Source organism: Mustela nigripes, chromosome 1, assembly GCF_022355385.1.
Source record: "Mustela nigripes isolate SB6536 chromosome 1, MUSNIG.SB6536, whole genome shotgun sequence".
Classification (NCBI taxonomy): domain Eukaryota; kingdom Metazoa; phylum Chordata; class Mammalia; order Carnivora; family Mustelidae; genus Mustela; species Mustela nigripes.
This window is the reverse complement of record NC_081557.1, coordinates 116,586,434-116,610,872: the sequence shown is the minus strand read 5'-3', so window position 1 is coordinate 116,610,872 and position 24,439 is coordinate 116,586,434. Positions and strand designations below refer to the sequence as shown.

At 36.2% G+C, this 24,439-nt stretch overlaps 1 protein-coding gene across 2 annotated transcripts in view; it reads left to right on the top strand.

Annotated features, from left to right (window-relative positions):
• The window catches only part of GLRA3 (glycine receptor alpha 3), a 192,184-nt gene extending 168,804 nt beyond the window's left edge, over positions 1-23,380 (top strand). Inside the window, exons 8-10 of one of the 2 annotated variants that reach the window (XM_059393318.1) lie at positions 6,465-6,608; positions 8,922-8,966; positions 23,102-23,380. In XM_059393318.1, coding sequence (XP_059249301.1) covers positions 6,465-6,608; positions 8,922-8,966; positions 23,102-23,380 — 468 coding nt within the window. The remainder of the gene's footprint in view (positions 1-6,464; positions 6,609-8,921; positions 8,967-23,101) is intronic. The other variant, XM_059393328.1, reaches the window with a different exon arrangement.
• Positions 23,381-24,439: the final 1,059 nt, after the last annotated feature.

The window sequence follows — 24,439 nt, the reverse complement described above, 5'->3', positions numbered from 1 at the left end:
TACTCAAATGATAATTCAAGCGATGTCTTCTTAGATTATGACATGGCAAGTATGCAGTGGTTTTCCCGGCTCACGAAGAAAACACTTCATTATAATTAATGTAAGAGTGTTGTCGAGGGGACTTCCATTGCATTTCAGAAGATAAAATGTTTTCCTGATTAGTTTTGCTCCCTCAGAACAACTAGTTTGTTTTTATGTGGTAAATACAATGCTCATGTCTCCTTTTCTACACTGCCTTCTAGAAAGTTGTTTGCCAGATTTTAGGATCAGAACCAGCAAATAAAAAGGACCTTACAATACGTATTCTGCATGCTGACTTTAATCTTAACTATTAGATAAAAGTTAAAGAGGCTGGAATATTAAAATGCAGAGAACAAAAAGTAATAGTTAAGTTTATGGGCTTTGGAGTCAGATCACTTGTATTCAATTCTAGCTTTGCAACTTGGTAGCTGTATTAATTGATTCAGGCTCCTACAACAGAAGACCATAGAACAGGTGACTTAAAAACCACAGACATTTATTCCCACAGTTCTGGGACTTGAGAAGTCCAAGATCAAGACTGGCAGATTCACAGTCTGATGAAAGCCTTCTTCCTGGCTCACAGATGGTGATCCTCTAGCCATGTTCCGTCATGGTAGAGTGGCAAAGGAGTCCTCTGGGACCCTTTTTCCAAGGGTACAAACTTCATTCATGAGAACTCTACCCTCGCAACCTGATCATCTCTCAAGGGCCCCACCTCCTAATACCATCCCCTTGGGGGTTAGGTTTCAACATCTGAATTTTGGAAGAATATATTCAGTCTATAACAGTAGCTATATGACAAGTTATTTCACTTAGCAACTTATTTTATTGTGCCTAAATTTCATCTTTAAAATGGGGATAATTTCCTCAGTGATTATGAGAATTAAAAGTGTTATTTTTACCTGGTGATTCACAGACCTGTACCCCTGGGGATAAAAATATATGTTTATAAAAAATAAAAAATTTAAAAAAAAAAGTGTTATTTTTAGACAACTACTAAGAAGACTCAGTACTTCCATGGACACTACCACTACCACTACTTTCCTGACATGTTAATTATTATAATTATTTCTCTAAAAATAAATGGCCAGTGATTTGAAGTCATTCCATGTGACTCAGTCAATTCAACATGACCTGAGAGCACATAGCATGACGAACAGTCTAGATCTTAGAAATACCAAGAAGAATTAGACTTGGCCTTTGTATTAGCTCATGGGCTGTATTAGCCTAAAAAGAAAAAGATACATAAACAGATCATGTCAGAACAGTAGAGCAAAGTCAATAATAAGATGAATTATTTGGTGTTTGCTTAGACACAATTTGTTAAATTGTCAGTATAGACATTTCACTTTGAAATCTTCAAGAACATACTCATTTTTTTTATCCCTTCAACCAAAGTTTTTGAAAACGAGAAAGCACTTAGGGACTGTGGAATAGAATAGTTAACTAAAGGTGGGACGTTCAAATGGTGCTATCCAGCAGTCATTTTGTAAGACAAGCTTACAAATAAATATAATTACAACTGTAATGAGTGACCTGGGAAAAGTGGAGGAAAGGGATGGTAGGAAGGTGAGAAAGCCTGTCCTGGCATTTGGAGAAGGTTCCCTAATAACGTCTTGTCTAAGCTGAGAGCTGAAGGACAAATGGCAGTTACCCAAAAGAAGGTATTTTTCAGACAAAAATAACAGGGAATAAAAGCTGCTGTCAATTGTTTGTCAGTTGCTTTCAGGTTCCAAAAAATAAAAGAAGGGAAGAATAGTTAGTATAATAAGGAAGTGAAAAAGTCGCATAAGTGATAATTATCATGATAATTATCATATCCTCAGAGCCCTTCACTGACCCTCCCCATATAACATAGCTCCCTTCACCCTGTCCTTCTCTTCCCTTTCACCACATTGCTGTACTTTTTAAAAAATTATCTTTGTGTTTTTATTGTATGTTTTCCTTAAATGGAATGTGAGTTCCATTTAAGATGGATCTTATTTTTCATACTCATCTCCATAACTACAACATTAAGAACCAAACTTGCGTAAGTCAATGGTGCTCAGTGAATGAAAAGAAAAAGGATTCAATGCTGGTAGTAAGAGAAGTAAGCTGGAGGCCAATCATGAAAGGTTTTATACACCAGAAAACAGATTTGAGACTTTCAATTAATTGAAAAAAAATGAAGAGTTTTAAGTAGAAAGATTTGTCTTTTATTTTTATTTATTTTTTTAAGATTTTATTTATTTATTTGACAGAGATTACAAGTAGGCAAAGAGGTAGGCAGAGAGAGAGAGAGAGGAGGAAGCAGGCTCCCTGCTGAGCAGAGAGCCTGATGCTGGTCTCCATCCCAGGACCCTGAGATCATGACCTGAGCCAAAGGCACAGGCTTAACCCACTGAACCACCCAGGCGCCCCAGGATTTGTCTTTTAAAATAATCATTTATTATTGTGTCAAGGATAGATTTGAGAGACTGAAGAAGAGGATCATTGTGGTTGAGATCACTGGAATGGTAGTAGGAAGGATGGAAAATGGAAAATAATAAATTTGAGAATTAGTAAGAAAGTATAATTAACAGGGCTGGGTCGTTGATATGAGAGAATGAGAAGACTTAGTGTGATGTGAACAACTGCCAACACAGTGTAACATTTCAATGAGGAGGAGGATGTAGTTGTGTTCATTTGCTGCTTGTCTGATGGAATCTCGTAGAGATTCATTAACTTTCATAAATATGAGTAAATATGAGGTGTGTGAATCATCCAAAGGTGGTCAAGTAAGAACTAGCTAGAGAAGTGTCTAATCAGCAAAGAGAGATCTGGAGGCCATAAGCACAAAGGAGGAATTGAATCCATGGTAATAGATGACATTAACTCATGAGAAACTTCAGAGTTAGAATAGAAGAATGTCTGGAATGTATGCCTGAGGAACTCAGGACAAGGAGAAAGGGCCCACAAAGCAAAGTGTGGTAGACCTGAGGGAGGGAAACCTAAAGAACCTGGGTCATGGGAGCCATGGTGAGAGTGAGCTCCAAGAAAGAAGCCGTCTTCAATATGGTGGTTCTAAACACATCTCTAGGACAAAAGCCCTCCTGACTAGTGCATCTAATTAATAAATATTTAGATTTTATTTTCTCATACTTCTGTAATTGAGGAGTAATATTGAGGAAAGATTGTTGCTTAAAATTGAATCAGGGTTCCAACAGGACACTGGAAGATGGGACTGTTGACATGATGGTCCAGAGGAATGAGCCAGATTGGAGTGAGAATGCCCCAAAGAATAGCAACCAGTAGGGATGGAAAGAAGGCTGTAATTCTGAATCACACTGGGGTGTGTTGTATGTCATGAGTATATTGGGCATGGGCTCAAGTAAGAACTGTTGTCCATATTTTAGTTATTAGTCCTAGAGTTCCAAACCTCCCAAGTCCCAAGCTTGCTGCATTTGGATGGACAGTGAGGGTGGAGGAAGAGAAAAGAGTTGAAATTGGTGAAAGAAGTCAGAGAAGAGGAGGAGGAAAGATTGCCTTTAGGCTCAACACTCGAGAGTTGTTCACAACTAGCAGAGCCCTGGCAGGCATAAATGATGTTTGCATATCTCTGCTGTCATTGGAGATAGTCATTGAATTAATATGGAAATTGAATTTCTGATTTATCTCTGGTTCATGCCATTATAGATTCAAATTGTTAAAGAATGAGTGCATACTTTCTGAGTCATTTTCTTCCAGGAATGGTGTAGCTTGAGACAGCACCTTTGAAATCTGCATTATATCTTTCAGGACAGTATGTATTTGAGGGAAGCCAAAGATTACTGGCATAACTTCAGAACTTATGAAGTTTAAATCTATATTTTATAAACAATTGGACACTTAGCACAGCACTGGAATAAAAAGAGGACATACCTGTCTTTCCTCAGTAGAGGTCATTCTGATCAACAGTAATCACACTTAAAAAAAGTAGAGGAGATGCAGAGGGCACCATTGTTGGCATATTTCATATGTAAGTTGACACCCTGGAAGTATTGAGAAATGGCCTCCTTCTTTCTCTTTTTGTTAAAGATTTTATTATTTATTTGACAGAGAGATAGAGAGAAATCTCAAGTAAGCAGAGCAGCAAACAGAGGGAGAGGGAGAAACGGGCTCTCTGCTAGCAGGGAGCCCAATGCAGGGCTCTATCCCAGGACCCTGCTATCATGACTGGAGCCAAAGGCAACTGCTCAACTGACTTGAGTCACCCAGGTGCCCCAAGAAACGGCCTCTTTCTAAATGAAAAGTAATCCAACCCAAAGTATGAACACAGCATCACTTCAAAAGTGAATCTCCACATGAATCATCATCTGTGATTCATTCCTCCCCTGTATTTTAACATTGTACACCTTCATTTATCTGTCCATTTATTTAGCAAATATGTACACACATGCCAAACATCATTATGCTGGTGAATAGCTCAGAGATGACATCTGCCTTCAAAGAGTTCACAGTCTAAACAAGAAAAGAAAAGGCATCAGCAATGACAAAGCACTGTGTTCATGTAACCCCCCAAGTGCCATGGGATTCTGAACCAGACTTGGGCAAAGTTGAGCCTGAGACCAAAAAGCCTAGATGAGAAGGGAGGAGAGTGGTTTAACCTTACCTTTTTTATTTCTCCCCCCAACAGAATTTCCCCTGAAGAGTGAGCCACGTTCCCCCTTTTAAACCACAGCCCAAATCTGCTCAAGATTTCCACATGTTGATATTGACAAAAACACCACTAAATACTAAGAATGAAGAGAAAAAAATTTAGAATATACAAACAGCATAGAAATAGTCAAATTTTCAGCGTAAGGTTTTGAACTTTAAGGTAACTATACATTGAGTCCAAAGAAGTAGTTAGTAGTTAGTGCATCTTTGCTTACATCTAGCCTTGAGTTCTGCTCTCCTCAATCCACATCATCTTGGGGAAGGGACGTTTGTTTCTATCAGCGGGGAAGGAAAGTTCTAGGTAACTGTCCATTTCCCAGGAAAAACTAAAAAAAAAAAATTACTTCACATAAATACCTTTCATTTTTAATCTCCTTCCTGGCAAATGAGAGAATTTTCTGCCCACATCTAACTGACGTGTCTAAGGTACCCAACAAAATGAATTATCTAATGCTCATAGTACAAAAGGTGATGATTTTACCAGTGTTACTTTCATGATGTAACACCATGTGTAATGTGCTCATATACAATACTAAAGGATACTAAAAATTACAGAAAAGTAAGAAAATACCCAAATCATGATGAAGACTTAACAAAGGAAGGCATGGCCTAACTTCTTAGGGGCTCCTACTGACCCAATCTCTCTAATGCGAGTACCAAAATAGTGATGTTGATGCATTTTAACCCATCAAACAAAATCATTATTTATTCATCTCTACTGATATAAATAAATGAATGTGCAAGATAAAAACTTTCCTTACTATAGAACGCAAACTAATACATGTAGATGGAATTAGAAAACCCACATTTGGAAATCATCATTGTAATAATTGATTCAGACAAAAGCCATCAGAGTCTAAAGGATGAAAGTTTAAAGAGTAAGAAGATAATATGTAGTTTCAAATATCTCCACGCAAGGGAAATTTGTTACTTTATGGTCGAGAAAGATGGTAGTCAATGCCTTAACCAACTGATCAACGTTCAGTGCCTTCTGATACGGTACACTGTAAAGAACAGGGCACTACTGTTCCTATTAAAATACCATAATCTGAGTTTAAAATGAGGAAACATCAGATAAGCCGAAAGTGGAAGACATTCAAAATATCAGGTCTACACGGATCCAAAATATCAAGATCCCAAAAGGTGAGAAAAGACTGACCGAAATATTCCACACTGAAGACTAAAGAGATATGATGCCAAAATGTAACACAATTCTCGATTAAATCCTGGACTGGTTGGAAAAATGTTTTTCTGCTACAAAGGCCATTTTTGGGACAATTGCTCAAATAAGAATGGGTTTCTAGGATTAGATGGTAATTTTTTTTTTAAATTTTTTATTTTTTATAAACATATATTTTTATCCCCAGGGAAATTATTTCAAAATTAAAAAAAAAAATTAGTGAAGCAAATATGGAACCAAAAGGTAAGTGGCATTATCTATATTTCAATGTTACTTCATACTTTTTCAAGCATTATCCTATACTACATTGAAGGTAAAATTACACTTCAATTTATTTTTTCTTTATCTTAGGTTTGGTCTTCTGCCTCAATGAACAACAGTTTTTAACAAAACATACACAGGTTGTAAAGTATGACTAATATACAAACTTGCAAAAATAATTTAATTATTAAGAAATTTTAAAAAGCTTATTAAGTTAAAAAAAACAGTCTTGATCTTATTGCTTTCTTTTTCCAGCTGATATAAATGGAACACTCAGACATTCAGCTTTGTTCCTGAAAGACACAACAATACAACTCAATTTGCTCACCCTTTCTCTCTTTGCCAGGTTTCTTATGTCAAAGCTATTGACATTTGGATGGCAGTGTGCCTCCTTTTTGTGTTTTCAGCACTTCTGGAATATGCAGCTGTAAATTTTGTATCAAGACAACACAAAGAACTTCTGAGATTTCGACGAAAGAGAAAGAATAAGGTAGGCAATTAAAAGCATTGGGTTTGGCAGGATACCAGTTTTCACTGAAAAGTAAATTTGTTATATGAAATAGAATGGTGCAGAGAGGAAGTGAAGTCTGAGAACCAAAAGATACAAATATTTCTTTGGTTTTGTTCAATCAAAACTGAAATTGTCAAAAATACCTTCAGGAATAAAATGGTGACATGCAGTTCTCCTTTACACAGCATATCTACTGGCATGAGAGATTTATCAACCTCTTCCTAATGTACTTCTTGGAACAACACCATTTTTTGCTTCAATTATCAAAATATGTCATTTCTTACTTGCAACGTGAAAGTATTCCTGATGGTCTTACTTGACATGTCACTGGCTATGGCTATTAAGTTGTTCCTTTTATCAAACAATTTCCTTTCATCGTTTCCATAAAATACCACCTATTTGTTAATGCTATGACATTCATGTAGAACCATGTGGTCTCTTGCTCATGCATACTTTCATGTTTTTAAGATATTTATACTGATTTATACTGAATCTCTAAAGATATTTATACTGAATTAAGATATTTATACTGAATATAAGATATTTATACTGAAACACAAGAAGGTGTTATTATTGCCTTGTCATACCTGTTAAATGAAACCCAGAAGAAATTGTATTGAGAATATCATTAGAAGACCACAGGAAGTTGCAGAAGTAATCTCATAATTGAATTTGGATGTACAGAATGGAGTTGTTCCCCTCTATTAAGACTTGCAATGTTTTCTTTATGTGCACATGAGCCCGATCAACCCCCTTTCTTCCTCTGGAAGGGAGAGTTTCTATTGACCGGCATATCTATGAGTTTACTTCTTTTCATGTGAATGTGCCAACTGACATTTAAAAGCAAATGGACACATACACAATAGAGAAATATCAAAGTTTATGCAATAGGAGAAATTATGCCCAGAATCTGATGTATTGGAATATTTAAGTCAAAACATACTCAAACCTTAGAAATAATACTCTGGTTCCTATAAGATGCGTTTTTAAGGACTTTGAAAGGATTTAATTTTTTTTGAGGTTTTCTTGTGGTTTCCGAATTATTCACTGCAATTTGCATGTTCATAAAATTTTTTAAAGCCCTAAGCTCATGATCTCTCAGTACGGAGCATTAAACATATTCTAAAGTAATAATGAATTCAGTCATGTCTGACTCCCTCATCATGATAAGTACCCAAATCTCAGTATCATGGAAGGAACATCAAGGACTGTGATCCTCTGAGTAACTCATGGGTGGGATGAAAATAGTGTCTGAGCTTTTATTTGATCAAGTTGGTATGAAAATAAAAGCATATCACTGGTATACTGAAACATATTTTAATAGAGAGGTTCACTTTTCTCTATCTCTTTCTCCCCACCACACCCCCATCTACAGTTTTCCTTATACTTTTCTCCATCTTTTTCTCTCTCTTTCCTCCCCTTTTTTCTCCCTCCCTACTGCCTACTTGCTCCTCTTTCCTCTAATGACACTTGGCACTGGATGAAACACTATCACAGGACAAAAAAATGCTGTATCACAGCAGTGAAGTTCCTGTTTTCCTTTCCCTTAAAAGACTGATACAGATGATTTTTCCTTCTAATGTCATTAATCTGAAGTAAAGTAATACTTATTTCCCTTTCTCATTTTGGTTTGCATTTTCACTTTTATTTTTCCATTTCTCTGCCTTTCTCCTCCTTCCTATACAGTGTAGAATGTATCAACCAGGTGCTGGAAAATATTAGGGATGTAATGTCCAAAGGGCAACTAAGAGTTCACATTCCACACCCACCACACATCCAACAGCCACAGTGTCCAATGGGTAACAGAATAGACTGTAACTGTAGATGCTCAGTTTTGGTTCTCCTTTAAAAAACAAACAAACAAACAAACAAATTATCCTACCAAAGTAGCTCTTGAGTTTCACTCCCTGTAAGATTATCAGGATATATAGTTAAGCCCATAACTTTTTGCTCACAGAAAGACAAGATTAAATTTTCTAAGGAGTGGCTCTCTAGGAAAATATAGAAATGCAAAAAGAGTAATATCTTATTATTTTCTAATGACCAGTCGAAATATTCAGGGAGTGAATATTGTAGTGGAGATTTAGTGCAAGAAAATTTAGTGTTTTGTTTTTAGTTCATTTCATACTTGGGGGGTTGGATACCTTGCATATGTGAATATTGATTAATTTGATACATATGTATGTGTAAATGATATATGCAATTAAAAACAGTTGTGCAATTATATTTACTCATATATGACTTGATTTTCTGGTTTCTCAATCCCTCTTGGTCCACTTTACCTTCCCACAGACAGAAGCTTTTGCATTGGAGAAGTTTTACCGTTTCTCAGACACGGTAAATTCACTTTCTTAACTCTAAGTAGAGGAATGTGGTCATCAGTGAAAAAAGCAGAGAGCGTATTCTGCACCCATGCAGTGTTTGGTGGGGAAACACAGCCCCTTGCACAGTTAAAGTTAAACAATCATCATGACCCTTCAGCTAAGGATATATTCTCTTTTTCAACCTCCATTTGTCTTCCCTCACTCAGTAAAAATATTTAAATATTATCCTTCATCTAACCAACTGAGTTATTTGATTCGTCAAAATGATCTTTAAATATACATTAAACAAAAATAACACATATAATCTTATAATAGTCTACATGGAAGAAATAGTCATTTGTCTTGACAAAATTAGTTCCAAAAATTCATGAAAATTTATTTGTACAAATAAGTTCTAAATGCACCGTTTCTTGTCAGAAAGTAGAGAACTATAAATAAGGCAAAAATAAAATACTTTCTCCAACCTATGTATCTCTAGAATCCTTTCTTAATATTAAGAAAAGTTGAGATTCTTTATAATAAAGGGGCAATTTTGGTATTTGATAACAGCATCCTTTGAGATGTTTGATTAAAAAGAGATCACAAGGTCACATGTCTAATATAATAGCTGAATAGTTAGAAAGGTAGTCTATGCTAGAGCAGATTAGTTTTGGAATGGACCACTATAATATAGCATTCGATGATTGCATTTAAACATACTCAAGCCAAGAATTTGGGCTGGGAAATAATAAACAGTCCAGTCTATTAAAACTAAATTTCTAGGGACACCTGTGTGGCTCAGCTGGTTAAGCGGCTGCCTTCAGGTCATGATCCCAGCATCCTGGGATCCAGTCCCACATTGGGCTCCTTGCACAGCAGGGAGTCTGCTTCTCCCTCTGCCTCTGCCTGCCACTCTGTCTGCCTGTGCTCACTCTCTCTGACAAATAAATAAATAAAATCTTAAAAAATACCCAAAAACTAAATTTCTGAAATAAAGTGCATTTAAACATACCTCCCCGGATGATTCTGCTGCACACCTTGGTTAAGAATGGCTATAACATTAGATGCACAGACCAGAAACATGTTACATTCATCTAATTGAAAGTTTCTCAATTTCATACAATGTATCTAGAGCCAGTATTATTTTAAAGCACTTACTAAGTTTTCTTATATTATAACATGTAATCATTCAATTATTTTTTCTACTAATATTGTATATTTGTTCCCAACATAGCTAGGCACTTCCCACTTCACCTTTATTTTTTCAGCCCTGAGGGAAAAAATTCACTTGATCCAATTACTTTTACTTAATTATCTTAACTATAATTTTGACAAATTTTAATTGCTTTGTGTTTGCATAACACAAATAGCTTCTTTGGGAGAAAATATATTTAAATTTCTAGTAACTAAGCAGTTAATGCCTATAGGAGCCTTAGTATAAAAAATACATTTAATTAAGTATTGCTTTACAAGAGCAATGCACAAAGGTTTACTTCAGCAGCAATCAATCAATACTTATTTTTTTAAAAGAAACAGTATGGTAATGCAAAGACATTCATTAGAAATTTATGCATTCCACTTATTTTGTAATAATGCAAATTTGGGGGTGACCATTTTGACTTTTTGAAAACTGTTTTTCTCAACCTAATGACCCTCTGGGCTGACCAAATTGATCATTTTTAAAAAAAATATGTATTTTGCTTAGAAACAGAGCAATGTAAATCTTTAAATCGACATAATCTAAATGAGTCTAAATGAGCTAAATGTTGGTCCCAAGTCCTTTATCTTCAGGAGTACAGACTTAACATAGTTTCCCCAAGCACTCTAAGTTGGCACAATAGGCAAAGTAAATAAAATAGTTTCAATATAAAAAGTTTGTTACAGCAGGGGACCTTACACTATTCCTAGGAAAGTTTTAACTTGGTTCAGCATTGGCTTAGCATTATACGGAATCTCTTGTATCTGACCCTTTCCCTATTAAGGTATAAGCGGTCTTTGATGAAAGACTACAAGTTTGCTCTTGCATCCAAAGTTCCCCACCCCACACTGCCATAGCCTGCTGTGTGCTGATTACCCACTGCACCATGTCCTAGACGCTTCTCCCCAGTGCTGTATATGTATGGGTGTATGCATGATATGAAAATACTTTGGTCAGAAGTTTGCTCCTCCCACGTGTGATATCATCACTTTAATCCCGCAAGGGTATAAAGATGCGCCAAAATGTTTCTGAATCTATGTTCTTTTTTAAAAGAAATGGCTGATACGGGGTTGCATTGCATTTCACGTAGCTTCTCCTGCATCACGGTGTACAGATGCAATGGTTTGCGGAGAGAAGACATGACCCACGGTATTCTAGCGCCTCTAGCTTCCTGCTTGTTATTGTGTAGTCGTTATTATGTACATGCTCAGATGAAATAAAGATGGACCGTTAGTTCTAGATTTGAGAAAGAACCACCAAGTTTAGATTCTGCGAGCCACGATGGCTATCTTTTTATGATTAAGATATCACTGACTGCATTTTGACTATCTGTACAAAACTTGTCATTATTTTATTGACTTACGTGTTTACATGCTGTCTTACTTCAAAAATAACTCAGGGTAATTTCTAAGGATAACAAATTATTGTTTTTACTAATGTGAATCTCAATGACTCTGATTTACAGGGTTTTGAAATTTTATCCTCTCAGGTAAAGCAGATATTGTAAGAATTTAATGATTTCCTGCAAACAAATTTCTGGAGTTTGTGTTAAATACACCTAATTCTTAGTTATGTCCCTTTGAAATATCTGATTAGGAAAATAGTATTCAACAAACTAATACAATCTCTACTTAATCTAATTTTACATGCATTATAGTGAATTTCATCTCAAATTAAAGTGTACATACTGCCTTTACAACAATTTGTCTATTTATAATGTATTATTTTATGTTAGTCCATAATTCTGAATTCACACTAAATGAATCTAACATACTGTGCTAGGGCTAGATATATGGGTGTTTAAAAAGTATTTTACTGATTTCTCATCAATCTCCTAAAATGTATATATTCCATTTTTATATTGTTTTAAGTGTTCATCTTTTTAAGCTTACATTTTGCCATTTAACAACTTCCAGACCATTTCTGAATCTAAATTCAATACACCAAACATGAACTTGACTAATTCATAGCTAATTCATGTGTCATCAACAATAAATGCAAAATTCTCCTGGGAATTAGATTTCAAAGAGTTTTATATTGACAGTTGACTTGTAACTATGAAGTATCTTTAACGTCATCTATAATTATATTTTTTAAGCTTTCCAAATTTCAAAATAATATAGAAATGTATATAAATGTATTAAACTGAATGCTTTATTTTCAACTCGTGTTTATTTTGGAAAAAGAATTTTTAGTTTATTTACATAGTTCATCTTACCTCAGCATTTTCTAAGCGATGGTGATTTTTCTCAGCAAAAATAAGCCATTGTTATGTTCCTTAGTAATTTTTTTTCAAAATCCACACATTGAAATCATGTAAGTGGAAATTAATAGCAATTCACTTTTCCTTCCTTTGTCACTTTCCTATCTGGCAATTAGAAGTTACAGAAAATGATTTCAACAGAAAGACCTCTGGCATAATTACTGAACATCTTGAATGTATATAGAACAGACAAAGGCACCTACCAGGGAAGAAACATTAGGATGAAAATAATGTATTTAATGGTGTTGTATCTCACAGCAGTTCACACAATAAATCATCACTCATGCTATCTTAGAGGATCTATGTTTTATTACCACTCATTAGTAAGCTTCATGTCTTCACCATTTCCACACCCAAAAATGAGATTTTATTTCTTTGGTCATTTTTGAGGACTAAGAAGAGGATAGGAAATTAATTCTTATCTCACGTGTATGTTAATATATATCTTTTTGTGATGGAAATGAAACAATTCAACTGAATGACAAAGTCTACGCTTGGATTTTCTATTTTTAATATTTCTAGTTATAATATACATGTTAGTATGAGTCAGTCTTTGGCCTAATCCTCTAAGAAAATGAAAAAGCATATGGAATGTTTCCCAGTGCGGTATCGATGCTTAATTACTGAAACATTTTTCTCACTTTCAAGCTTAGTGAAAACGGGTCCTCTTATTGAAAGAATTATATACTAACTAAATGGATTTTTACATTTTTCATTGCCTACCCTTCTAACTTGCTTAAAGCATATTAGGAAGGTTTTATCTGTGAATAAATTAAGCCATTTCTTCACTTTTACCTTTTTAATCAGCCATGTTCTTTTGCTCATTTTTAGTTCATTCTATTTAATCTTTTAATCATTGCCTATATTTTGAGTTGGAAAGTGCTTAACTTTATGAATATCAAATATTGGCTAACACATAGTGTTGGATACAAAAGTTTTAGGTGTTTGTCTAAACCCTTTGCTCATTTGGCCCTTTGCTCATAGCTGAAGATGACTGCAGAAAACTGAATTATGCCCAAGAAATATTTGAGTACTAATTGGAATAAAGAATATCACTGTACAGCTAAACATACATAAACACAGGGTAATTTTAAGACTGAGTTTTACAAAACAAAGAAATTACTTTAATTATAAAATAGTTTGATGCTCCTTCTAATAATCTAATATTAATAGTAATCTATTGGAAATGTTTCATCCATTCTTAAAATTATTATTTTAAGTGTAGCCTTTGGAGGGGGGGAACTGCTATAGCCCAGTGATTTAACAGCACAACAACAAAAAAAATCACCCTCGCAGTCCGAGGGTCCTTGTTCTCTCCTTCATTCTCTGGCCATCTGGACTGTTGGGCCAGATTGCAAGCTGACCCAACAGAACTGATATCCTGTTTCTGAAGAAGCAAGATGTATCCATGTGCCTTATCTCACGGGCACATCCAAAATACTTGTGCTGTTTCATAGAACATGTTCAAAACACTGATGACTCCTTGATTGCAGAAACTAGATTTGCAAAGAATCTTAGCAGTCAGATAGCAAAACCCATCTATTATAACAGTATGACAGTGAAGGTTATGGCAGAAACATTATCTCTTCAGTTTTATGCCCTTGGTTAATTTTTAGTGCAACAGTACCCAAGCGCAAGGCCATTTACAGAGTCAGCAACTGGGCCGGCCTATTTTACATAGTACTTTGTTGAGAGTTTGGTATTTAAAATATCTAAGAGGACAATGATTCCAGTTGTTATTTGTAGTTTCCTTTCAGGTTGTGTATTATGCATAATAACACAATTATAATAAACAAAATATTGAAAAATACAATAACCTTAATTTGAGTACTTTATTAAGGATTTTATATTCTTTCCCTCACCCTAAAAAACCTTGCTAGATAGTGCTATACTCCTTCCCTGGGATAAGAAACCAAGAATTTGAGAGTTAAATTTGAAGGTGATCCATGCTCCAGGCAACAGGTGATAAATGCTTAATTATACATTTGCATTTTGAGTGTCAGTCTTGAGTCAGATTTTAAATTTGGATCATCTAATGTTTTTGCGACATAGGAAATAATTGAAAATTGCTTCTCTTAGCACATATGTTTCATAATTGCAAATACCCAACCTATTTTCAAATTTTTAGGACCTAAGTTCTCCTCAATATCTTGGTGTCATTGCCATTACCAGGGAATAAGTATTTGAAGTGTTTTTACTGAAATTCCAAAAATTTCTATTTTTTCAACTCCACAATTAATTGGAAATATGATACATTAGTGAAATCATCTTCCAGGTGCTTTTGAGAACAATAATGCACCAAATCACACTGTAACGCATAATTACCTGAAGCCAATTGTCCAGGATACCCGTTGATGCTATTGATTTAAAAACGGATAAAGACACGGATCATATAGATTGCCTTGTGTATAGTCCTACTTAGAAACAGCTTTCCTGGGGCGCCTGGGTGGCTCAGTGGGTTAAGCCGCTGCCTTCGGCTCAGGTCATGATCTCAGGGTCCTGGGATCGAGTCCCACATCGGGCTCTCTGCTCAGCAGGGAGCCTGCTTCCCTCTCTCTCTCTCTCTGTCTGCCTCTCCATCTACTTGTGATTTCTCCCTGTCAAATAAATAAATAAAATCTTAAAAAAAAAAAAGAAAAAGAAACAGCTTTCCTTAAAAGCAGAAATTATTAAATAATAAAATAATAGTTAAATACTAACACAAAAGTTATCCCAGACTATGTTTTCATAAAGTGCCACTTAAAATCTAAATTAATCTAAATTACAGTATTAGAAGAATCCAAAGATTGTTGCATCACTAAAAATTCAAAACTACTAGATAGATACTTTGTGCCTCTTGGAAATGCTTGTTTCCACAACTTGGCTGTGTGTTCTGGTCACCTAGAGAGTTTGGTGGTGGGACAACCTAAAGGCTATTAAGTTTGAACTTCCACAATTGCCTATCTAGAAAACTGGATCTCAGCAACTCCTCCCAGTGACGCCAAGACAGGTGTTAGCCTTGTATGAGAAACATTGCCTTCCCCAAGACTATCATTATTGCATGCATGTAGAATGATGGTAATCTTATAAGTTGTTGTCAAATTTTATAAGGGACCCACGCTACCTAAAGATGATTAAGTTTAAATTGTTCCAGTGTGTCAATTTTTCTATTAAAAAAAAAATCTAAATATCAAGTAGCTTTGTTCATTACCACACCAAAACCCTGATTACCGGTTTTAGGAAGCAACCATGCTTACGAGATAGAAATAAGCTTTGATTTCATATGTCATTTACTTAACTTTATAGATGGTCAAAAGGCGGGAGAAAGAGCAAAGAAAGTATCTTCCTCTAATGGAGAAGTTTCATGGGACTCAAACACATCAGATATTTTTGTCCCCTCACAAACAGAGAGTATGGATATCTTCCTAGTTTAAAAAGAAAAAGATATGTGTCATAAGCAGCAATGATCCCTTTAGCTAGAAAATGCAATCGTGGTCCTAGAACCATTATATCAAGTATACAATATATACTCATATTTTCCATCAGAACTGTTATAACACAAAAGAAGTACCCGTGAGGCGGGAAGGACAGAATTGTGTCCCAGCATTGCTCCTGACCCTCACACTTCCATCATCAGACACTAGAAACTTATTAAAGGCATTCCTCGTTATGGTCATTCATAGCTACATGACCGACACACTCATCCAGTGAACTAGCCTGCTCACGTCCTTGTCACCCTATCTTCAGTAACAAGTGTTTTAATTGCTCATTCCAACTTCTATTTAAGTGTCTTTTTTATGTTGTTCTCTTGGGCCATTTTATACCATGGTCATGCTTAAATGTATTCCTTTCTCCAATGAGATCTGTTTCAGGAGCACAGACTGATATAAAAACACTTTGTTCCAAGCCATTAATAGTATTTTCAGCTGTGGCTTGTTAACAGTGTAAACAAAGACCAAGATGGACTCACTGTCTATTTCTGCCAAAATCCACTGAATCCTCCAGGAACCATAATCAAAGACCTTACTATTCCATCTGCCAGCTCTGTGTTAGCACTTACTCTCAGGAGATTTAGCTCAAAGGCAATGTTCAAGCAATATTTTCTTTCATTAATATTCAGGTCAAGATCCCACTACATCAGTGGCTCTATTGCACAATAGAGGACTGTCACGGTTTTGTCCATTGCTGCGTGGTTTGGACACCACCACGACCACTTCCATGGCCAGTCCAAGACATCTGCTTTGGCTTTCTAGTCCCCTTCTGAGACAGCAACTAGGCAGGGATTACCTGACCTAATTTAATTCTGCTCTGGAATATTCATAAGGAGTTTCATCAGCCACCCTGGGATGTTCTTAAATGTCCACCTGACCAACCCATTTGCCTGAGCTTGAGGCAAAACCACTGGCTAAGGTCAGGAGTCTTTGACTCTGAGAGGAAGAACCAGTTCTCCTGATGCTGCCACACATGCTGGTTCTCAAGTCAGCCCATTTTGTAGACTTACCTTTCTTTCTTCAACTACACTTTTTTCAATTTGACTTCAGCTATGGTTTGAGCCCTGATCTTCTCTGTAAAAGTTTCCATTGGTCAACCAGGTGACCTGTTTTGTTTCGGTGGGAAGAGAATCATGAGGTTCATATCACTTACTCCAGGAAGCTCAACTAGAGATTCCATCTCTGGTCCATTGTCAAACAGGCCATGATTTACTTTGTTTGAGTAAATCCCCTTAGCTTGTTCCTAAATAATATCATTTTCATTTTTTTTTAGGTCACTAACATTGAAATACCTTTCTGACATTACCTATCATAACATGATGGGTATTTTATTTTATTTTTTTAAAGATTTTATTGATTTACTTTAGAGAGAGACAGAGACAGAGAGCACCAGCATGAGCAGGGTGGTGGGGTGGGGTTGGGGGGCAGAGGGAGAAGAAGGCTTCCTGCTGAGAAAAGCGCCTGATGCAGGACTCAAACTCAGGACCCCGCATCACCACCCAAGCCGAAGACAGTCGTTCAACCAACTAAGCCACCCAGGTGCCCCAGCGTGATAGGTATTTTAAACCTAAGTATAGGCTGATGCCTTTCAGGTTCCTTCGGTTTGGGGACTGTTTCTGCCAAAGCACAGGAGAATGTCAGTAGTTGTCATTCAAATAGATTAAACCTACTCACAGCATGGAGAGCTTTCTAGTCTTGAATTCTGGCAGCCATTTTAGGGCACCACTGTTGAGCCTTTTCCAGAAATGCCAATCTAGGTGTGTTAGTAGCAGATGCCCCTAGCAGGGATGAATGTTCAGGTCTCAGAGAGGTTACTTGGGCTATTGCCTGCCTCAGACCTCTCTGTTTGCCCTGTTCCCCTTTCCAATTCAGACTGTCTTCTAGTCACTTTATACAAGAGGCCCATAGAAATAAAAATGTATCTGCCAAATTTCAAATAGTGCTACAACTGGTTTTCTCATTGTGGGATGCAGAAGAGATAACAGTTTGTCCTTTATTGTGTGTTAATTGTGTCTAGTTGGTTTACCCAGATTATTTCCAGAAATGGGACAGGCTGGGCCCTGAATTTCAGCTGGATTAGTTAGCCTCCTCTCCCTAGTCACTAGTTTCTAAACCCGCCCTTGACTTTCTCCTCAGAAAGGGAAACTACCATTTATCATTAACTAACTTCCTTTTGAAAGTGACCTGGACCAAACTGTTTCCAACCAGGCTGTGATAATATGCAGGAGAATTCAGGTTTCCTTAATTGGGTCTACCCCACCTGAAGACACACAGCATCAGATTTTTTCCTTTATATCGACCTTGAAAGGAAAGCCCTGGGTGGGGGACGGAGGGGGGAAGGAGAGCCCTGTTCAAGTCTGCCCAAGCAGACCCGACTTGGGGCACCTGGAAGGTTCAGTTGGTGGAACATGCAACTCTTTCTTCATCTTGGAGTTGTTGGAGTTGTAAATTTGAGCCACACATTGACTGTAGAGATAGCTTAAAAATAAAATCTAGGAAAAAAAAAAAAAAAGTCATGCCAGCCTCCTTTGTCCTGAAACTCTTCAGTTTTTACCATTTACCACGGTAGAAGCTGTTGGGCGACTTTTTAGTGACCCCAAGTGGTCAGCAGTCGGAGTGCAGGCCTCGTTTAGCTTTATCATAAGCCAGATCGACCTAGATCTTCTGGAGAAATGAAGGACTAGCTCCCTCCCCTGCTTCCAGTATTTCCTTAATCAGAGCTAAGAATTTCGTTTACCTTCCCGGAATCTTGTGCTGTTTAATGGTTCCCACAGGGGAAGTTTGAGACAGTTCTTAGGGCTTCCCATGTTAGGACATCCATCCAACTACAGCTGGGCTAACAAACAACAGCCCAAGATTAAGTTCAAGCCAGAAACGGCAAGATTGTTCATTCACATGTCGCGGCCTTTCCAATTATGCATTTAGCCAAAGGTGATGACATCCACTGATTATCCCACTCGGGACTGGGCAAGGAGAGCGTGACCTTCAAAGCCACTCTTCTTTGTTTCAACTGCCTGAAAGGATGAAGGAACCTCAGCAGCCCATTTCAGGGCCTTCTGTTTCCATTCCCCATCGGCATCATTGATTTAACTTTTGAGATGAAAGCAGATTTAACGGGGTTCCTTAAGGGAAGCAGCTGCTTGAACTGCAACAGATTTCCTTCCTCCCAGCTGGCAATCATGTGCCAGGAAATCTTTCATAGGACTCCTGTCATTTTTCATTCTGTGTCTTAAAAGTCACCCAAAGAGAGCTAATAGATTTATCTCCGGCCGTGATCTTTCTTCTGAATAGCCCAGATAGTTTTCCCATCAGTGAAACCAGCATGGCAGCTGTCAGAGCAAGCATCCCCATGAGTCATATACACCCTCCTGCCTTTCCAAAAGGAGAACATGGAGAACCCATACCTGTTGGAGCTGCTAATCATAGCATCTACCAGAGTTGAGGGAACCAGGGTGCTGGTTCTCAGCACAGCCTCATACCACCCCAGGCTTTAGTCAAAAGGGTCACTGATTCCACTGCCAGTAGCTGCTGCAAGTTAAAAGTTAGAATTCACAGCCAACATTATTTTTCATGTTTTTTCATCCCTGTGGCAAGTAACCTAAAGATCCAAAAAGCCCAGATTGATTCCCCAGATACTGGCTGCTATTTCACAGTAAAGAGACCCAGCTTCTTTATGTTATTATTGCTTTATCCAAAATGGTATATTTAAGCCACAAGTGGCTATCGAGTCCTGGAAATGTAGAGTCTGATCTGAGGTGTATTACAAATAAATATACACTGTTTCAAGACTTAGTATGAAACAAAGAGTGTAAACTATCTCCTTAATTTTTACTTCAAAGGAATGTTTAAATCACATTTAGGGCCTACCGAATTAAAGAAAATACAATACTAAAATTAATTTTACCTCTTTCTTTTATCTCATTAAAATTAACCAATGTGAAATTTAAATGGAAAATTATACACGTGATTTTTGTCTGTGGCTCCCATTAGATTCCCATTGGACAGGGCTGTTGGATACTCACAAGTTTCTAGTGTTGCTTCCCTGGGTTTGCCAAGAAGTCCTATCAGAATAAAATGCAAGTCTTTCCAAGTCTTCAATGGACTTTCACGTTCATCCTGAGCCCAGGCTGCTTGCTCTCCTTGCTCTAACTCCTCTTTCTGCCAAGTGGTTTCAGTTTCACAGATAATCAATGAAATAGAAGAGAAGAAACTCCTTGCATTTTGAGTCACTTTCCTCTCAGTTCCCTCACCCTGGTCTGTTTCAGTTCTATGTCATTAATTAGCCATCTGTCAGTTCATCAAGGGAGAATTCTGTGTCAGCCACATTCCAATAGCAAGAGTTATCCCAGTCACTTTCTGCAGGGCTTTGGCAACCTCAAACCCAGGGTGGATCAGGATCTCATTCTCACCAAACTCCCTCCCAGAACTTTGAGCCATAGTGAGTGTGAAACAATCTGAAAGCCAGTTCAACTTCCGTCGCCACCGCTGAAATTCGAGATGAAAGTTGCCAATCAAATCCCCCAGACACAACAGGCTTTATAACCTATTATGAAGTTTACTTGGTCCTATGGGAGCATGGGAAGCAGCTAACCCATCAGACCGAGCATCTTCATCTCACTGGGAGACAAGGGAGTCGCTCAAGAGCACAGCTGCTCTTGTCCTCATCCACAGGTGCATGGAGATGCACGCCACGGGCAAATGTCAAGGCCTGTATTATCTATCCCCTGGGCACAGAGAAGCCACAGCCTTGATTTCCGACCAAGCCTGTATACATTCTGGTCACGTAGGCCAAAGGCCTTCGGGCCCCACACAACAACCTCTGTGCAGTAAATGTACCCAATTCCATGTTCCCCATTTAGCTTAACTCTATTGTTTTCAAGGAAATGTGCAAAGAAGCAGCAGTCATTCATCAGCCCAGGTCTGACGTTAACCCTCTACTCACAGTTATGTGGAAGGATACCGTTGAAAATAACCGCCCGATCCACGAATAGCTTAAATCGTAAAAAAAAAAAAAATTTTCAAGATGAGTAATGGGGTAGGTTTCTCTAAGGTCTGAAAATAAGTTCTTCCAAATAGATGGTTAGAAAGGGAGTAAGTGGGAGTAGTGGTTAGAGATATAAACTTCCAGTTACAAGATAAATAAGTACTAGGACTCTATCTTACCTACAACATGATGAGCTAACTAATGCTTCTGTATGACCTACAGGAAAGGGAGTAGGTCCTAAGAGTTCTCACCACAAGAAGAAACTTTTTCCTTTTCCTTTTATTGTATCTCTAGGAGATGATGGGTATTAACTAAACCCATTGGGATCATCATTTCACCATATATGTAAATCAAACCATCACGCTGTACAGCTTAAATTGATACAGAGGTATATGTCAGTTGTTTCTTAGTAAAACCAGGGGAGACTGAAAGTAAAGGAACCCTACTTTACAAAACACAGCAGCTAGAATCCTAAAACTTTAGTATTTTTGTAATTTATCTCTTAACTGGTTCAACGAATATGTCAATAACTCGCTGTAAATGTTCATTGAAAAATGACTCTTGCCCTATTTTGAGATGGATTTTTTTTTCAACACATGGGCTAACGAAGGTTAAGAGGCTGTTTTATACTTCAGCAGTCAGCTGATGTGCACACAAAGTTATATAAATTATTCAAACAAACTATACCTTTTTTCTGGAATGAAAACACCAGCATGATTTCCTAAACTATGAGGATGTTAATTTAGCACTTACTGTTTAATTTCTTGTATATTCATTTTTTTTCTAAAACAGAGAAATTCAAGGCAAATAATAATTTAGCTTTAAAATTCCCATGGAGGCTAAAAAAAAAATTGTCAGTATAAATGAACATCCTTACTAAAGAGTATTGAAAAATCAATTTCTTATTTTTATAAGATGACAACAGTAGTTATGTGTAATTAGGATCATCAGCTTTTATCTCAGATTTGTTTCCTCAAAATTCAACTGCTCATAAATCTTATGGTTTAACTATTTTCCAATAATTATATGTTTTTGTCATGTGAACTTGCCTCACTCCATAATTCCCAAAAAACCATTTTATACATTATTACATCAACTTTGCTCAACTTCTCATGTTTAGAATCCATTTTAATTTCCATTTTTCATGTTCATATTTTGTAATATACTGTGCATTGAGCCTCTATTTTCATAGACCCAAAATAATTTTTCAAGTGTTTGAAGCAATTACTTTTGTCTCCTATATTACTGTTAAAAGAGAGGGCTATAGCAACTTCATAAAATATCTTTTTAACTTTCAGTTTTAGTAGCAAAAATCCAATTAATTGGCAATCATCTACTGTTACATTCTAAATAAGTGCATTAAAGTAAATTGCTCATTAATGATTTTAATTATAAACTCCTAAATACCATATTTTCCTATCATGAGCACACTTCACTTATCACATTTTCATGAAACAATTTTTCTTTTAAATTTTGGTTTTCTTTTCACACACATATATGGAGAACTATTTAATTTGCAACATTCAAGAGAAAGAAAGGTAACATAGTAACTTAAATAATAGGTTTTGGAGCATAATAAACACTTTTCCTTAACATGAGATAAACTTCTGCCAAATTTCATTTATAACTTCAACTCAATTTACCTGAAAAGTAATCTCATATAAACTAGAACATGTGACTATCTTTAGTCTTCTAAATGGGTTAGTGTAAAAGAGAGAAGTAACATTAAGTGAGGATAACAAAAACCAAGCGGTGTTCTTAAGCTAGACTGTATTTTCCAGTGAAGTAATCTAAAAATCATAGGAAATAAACATTAAAGTTTACCTCTATGAAAAAGAAAAATCCAGTCAATGATTTGATATTTCGCCCTTTGACATCGTATATTTACCCATTTAAACACATAATGTAAAGCAAACCTGGTATATGAATATATAACACATAATATCCCACTAGGTTCTTTTTCTTTCTCTATTTAATTATTCTAGCAATATGGAGACAATACCAGAATTTGTAGTTTTCCCAATAAACACGTTAGTTAAGAGTTTCATATTTCTTAGTGGACACATTTAAATGATGCAACAGGATAAATCAATAAAACCTGAATGGGGAAAAAAGCAACTCAATCTTTATATGCTTCAGTTATCTTTCTGTTACAATAATGGTAACATTTATCATGATAAAGTTTTAGTCATGATTCTGAAATACAGGTTCTATTCCATGACTAAAATGTTTTCTTTTGTTTTTCTTATGACAGGATGATGAGGTAAGGGAAAGTCGATTCAGCTTCACAGCCTATGGAATGGGACCCTGTCTGCAAGCAAAAGATGGTGTGACCCCAAAGGGTCCAAACCATCCTGTCCAGGTAATGCCGAAAAGCCCTGATGAAATGAGGAAGGTTTTTATCGACAGAGCCAAGAAGATTGACACCATCTCTCGAGCCTGTTTCCCATTAGCCTTTTTGATTTTTAATATTTTCTACTGGGTTATCTATAAAATTCTTAGGCATGAGGATATTCATCAGCAACAAGATTAAGCCTCTGGGGGAATGCAAGTGCAAACGATCAATTCAAAAGAAAGTTTCTTTGCCATAGGTGTGTGTATACGTGTGTGGTTTGTTGGCGTACAAACGATGACCATCATATTAAAATGGCATATGGGTGGGTATTTTTATGATATGCTATGCAAAGTCACAAGGCAGATTAAGAGTCTTTTGATGGATACAAAAATATATATTATGAGGATTTTATTTCATATTAATTTAAGATTATTTGTCCTTTCACTGTATATCATGTAAGTGGAAGTATTACTGCCAATGTGTTTGTATTGTTATATAATATCACATAATAGTACATGTGAAAACTGCTTTGGAAATTCTTGGTTTTCAGTGCAATGACGTTAAATCTTACAAAAGTAAAATTTACACAATTAACTTTGTAACTGGAAAAAGCAGAAATGTTGAAGATTTAAAAGTCAGTAGCTTGAGGCTTTAAAATATTTTCTCATAGTGTAGCTGCAAAACAGAAGAGTAATCAATTAATTCAGCAGAAAACTCAGTAACAGAGGATTGTACATATAAATGTTATGGGATCAACTTATGTACTACCAAAAAAATTCAAATTATAAAATTAAAATTAAATTTGATTGTTTAGAAAACAAAATGTCCCTCTTTGTAAATTTAAAACAGATGGCTTAAGAGATCATATTATATATAAAATCTACTTTTCTTAACTTTAGATCTCTATGAATGAAGATGGAAATACTGAAAACAAGAGAATTGTTTTTAAATAAGTGTTATAACTGTGTATTTGGAATTATTGCCAAACACTGCAAAATGCAAGCCAGCACCCTTGTTTTGTTGGATTTTTAACAGTTGCTTAATTAATTATCTGTATGTAATTATGTTTAATGTTTTGATATAATTGAACAAAGTTCAGTAAGATTTTTATATTTTATCTTAGAATGAGACTTTAAAATTCAATGGGATTGTAGTATTTACATTTTGATAAAAATGAATTTAATTAAAACAAAAATGGATTTATGAAAGTTTTTTTAACAAGAACAGTTTCCCATCAAAGTTATATGCGTTCAAACT